Source organism: Gavialis gangeticus, unplaced genomic scaffold, assembly GCF_001723915.1.
Source record: "Gavialis gangeticus isolate Ggan-Ray unplaced genomic scaffold, GavGan_comp1, whole genome shotgun sequence".
NCBI lineage: Eukaryota > Metazoa > Chordata > Crocodylia > Gavialidae > Gavialis > Gavialis gangeticus.
The window spans coordinates 39207567-39210960 of NW_017728998.1; the positions used below are offsets into that span (position 1 = coordinate 39207567).

The window sequence follows — 3394 nt, forward strand, 5'->3', positions numbered from 1 at the left end:
TGGAGAACCTGGAGAGGGTCCAGAAGAGGGCCACTCATATGGTTGAGGGCCTCCGTGGCCAGCTCTATGAGGAGAGGCTGAGGGACCTGAATCTCTTCAGTCTCCGCAAGAGGAGACTGAGGAGGGATCTTGTGGCTGCCTACAACTTTATCAGGGGCCAGCAGCAGGGACTCAGGGAAAGTCTGTTCACCAGGGCCCCCCTTGGAGTCACTAGGAACAATGGCCACAAGCTGAGGGAGGATAGGTTTAGGTTAGATATTAGGAAGAACTACTTCACTGTAAGGGTGGCCGGAGCCTGGAATAAGCTTCCCAGAGTGGTAGTGCTCTCACCTTCCCTGGAAATCTTCAGGAGGAGACTGGATAGGCACCTGGCTAGAGTCTTATGACCCCTCCCATCCCCAGTGCTCATTCCTACCCATGGCAGGGGGTCGGACTCGATGATCTGTCTAGGTCCCTTCCAACTCATTGATTCTATGATTCTATGAAGTGCCCTTAATAAAGAAATGTAAAGTAATGTTAAGGTTCTCATGGAAGCATGGTATTTCATATGCATAAAAGACTAATATAAACCTTCAGCCCCAATACAGCTACATTAAGCCTCTTAATTAAATAGGAACAATGGAAATAATAGGGAAATTTAACATTGATTTTATTTCCTGGCTCTTATTCTTTTATAATTGAATTTGGCTGGATACTAATAGAAGCTGTCATGACAGAATAAGAATGCTGTTCTTCCCTTTTTGGTGTGGGGTTGTGGAAATACTGGGTCATATTACCATTGTTCATATTTATATAAGGTACAGAGACATAGTCTGCATAGACATGAAGTACTTTCAAAGGAATAATTAAAGTAGGAGGTGCAATTCCTCACTGGACCTTGGGGAAAGCCATTCATTGTAACATCCAGGTAGCAGTAAATAGTTACTTATTTTCAATAAAAAAACTATGGTTTCAGATAAACATGTCATTCCAGGCAGTGGTGCTTTAAGAAAATAATGAAATAACATGACTTGAGATAACATCACGAGACCTGGCAACACTATGCATGAGGTAATAAAAAAGTGCCTGTGATTTGGCCATGCCTATAATAGAAGTTTGCACTGAGGCAGCTACACAAAAGAGCAAAATCCCCAGTGTGCACAAGACCTGAATTTTTTATGACTGCTAGGACTTTTAGAAAGAACTTATTTTTGTGAAATTGGCCTCATTCTCTACCATGCAATGTACACAGTCAGGCAAGTAAGTATCTGTCTGTCTTGTGAGACAACAGAATTACGCCAAGTGAAGCAGCTCATTAAAGGTAATCCTTACTTGAAAGATAAAGCAAAGCTGGAATGACTTCTCCAGGGTGCAAAATCCTGGGCAGTGTATACAGAGACACTGAGTTGTCCACACACCAGTATCCCTCTCTCAGCCTAATGTACACAGGGCTGTGCGCTGCTGAATGGTGACAAAACCCCACGTGAGTTAAATAGGTAATCTCAAATGATTGTTGATAGTATTTTTATAACAAGACTCATAATATATTCTGTATGTCAGGGAGGGGAGAAAATGAATATGCATTTCCAATTAATCCTGCATTTAAGTATCAGTGGTCTGAGTAGCCCAAGCAAAAATATAAAGAAGCATGCTTTGTCTTCTGGACTGGTACACAGACTACTTCAAACTGTAGCCCCCAAATGCTCGTTAAAATGCAATGTAGTATAGTGGGACCGTGTATGAACAAACAGGTTTTCAAGGTTGTGGCACCCCTCCCCACCAACCCGCAACCTAAAAAATCCCTTAATGCAAATACCTAACTCATAGAACAATCTGTACATTTGTTTGTTTTTATTTCACTTTATGTACATATAAGATCTTGTCATTAATCTTAGGTGACATTTTGCCCTGAGCCACACTTGTGAAAACAATCTAGAGTTTCCATGCATGAAAAGTGAACAGAATTTGGCCTCTTCCCTATTTCAGCTGCTGTGAATATCTGTCTGTGGCTACCTTAAAATCACAGCAAGTAACATCTGGTAACTGCCCTTTTTCTCATGTTTCCACTGGTTTTCAGACTTCCTGGTAGCTGAGACTGCGCATCTGGATGTTTTAAACATACAAAGGAATTGCTAGAGCAGGCAAAAGAGAAAACGGTGAAGAGAGTTAAGATGTGCAGATAAGTAACTGGTGGACTGTGCAGCTAAAATAACTGGCAATCAGTGAGGGAAAATCTTTTTAAAGAGGGTAGTGCAAGCTAAGACAGAATGAAGACTCATGTTGTCTTTACCCCTTTTGGCTTCATTTTTAAAGTACTCTTGATCCAACAGCATCTTTTTCATCAAACTTTAGCTGCACCGTCACCAATCATTAAGTTTCCTGGAGACAGCCCTCCCAAAACAGACAAAGAACTAGCAGTGGTAAGTGTTGGTTTTGTCTTTGCTTCAGATTTATATTGTTGTTCACCATAAGCAGATGTTTCTTTCTTGTTTCAGCTGAGGCTAGGAAATTACTGTAGTTTTCTCTCTCTAGAGTCTCTGGAAGGGAGAGCTAGCTAGCAAGGGTATCAGTTTTCAGATATAAAAGCTAGAGCCAAGTAATGTTTCCCCTCTTAAAAATTTTTAAGCCAGCATGGAGAGGGTTTTTTTTCTCCCTGAAAATACAAGAAAAGAATAATTTCATTAAACGGGTCTGACTTTTGTTGAAGGATTTTAATAGTAGTATTTGAAGCAAATAAAATGGAATAGAAAAATATAGAAAACACATAATTCTGAGATTCTTATATAGCCTAAGTTCTCACCACTTTCAAAATGTTGTTTTCCATGTTGTTTACCATGCATTGCGTAAGCACAGCTTTGAGGGACAATTATATCTTAAAGCTGGATAGAGTTTCAGGAAACAGAATGACTAGTTCTAACTTTGAAAGACCTTATCAAAGGTTTGATGAAAGATATTTTTCCTTACCCACATTCATTCTGGAACAAAAAAGAGTTTAGAGATCTCAATGTGACATTAGCAACTTATGGATGTATAGGGTTTTATTCTAACCTTACTTTAGCCCTGTGTACTTTCATAAAAATGACATAATGAGAAAGTCGATTTTAGAGAAGATTGAGATGGATTATTCTTATTTTAGCATGTAAATTATAGACATTTCTCTTCTTCAACACTAACTCCATTTTAAGGAAGATTGAGATAAATTATACTTGTTTTAGCATGTAAATGATCAAAAATGGTCACTTCTTTTTTAGGAGATGGTATGCACCTCAGGAAAATTTGCTAGGTTTAAGGGAGGGGTGGAGAGTTTCCAAAAGGAGGTGGAGATGTTAGCAAATGCAGGCAAACTGACCCAAAGGAGCAATTTCCACTTTCAAACCTTACCAAACAAACCACCAAAGGTTTTACTGACCTTGGC

General features: G+C 39.5%; 1 protein-coding gene across 1 annotated transcript in view; it reads left to right on the forward strand.

The window, feature by feature from the left end:
- Positions 1-2064: 2064 nt before the first annotated feature.
- Positions 2065-3394, forward strand: part of MMP2 (matrix metallopeptidase 2) — a 74625-nt gene continuing 73295 nt past the window's right edge. The window contains exon 1 of the mRNA XM_019505732.1: positions 2065-2399. Within this exon, the coding sequence (XP_019361277.1) occupies positions 2247-2399 (153 nt within the window). The 5' untranslated portion in view covers positions 2065-2246. The remainder of the gene's footprint in view (positions 2400-3394) is intronic.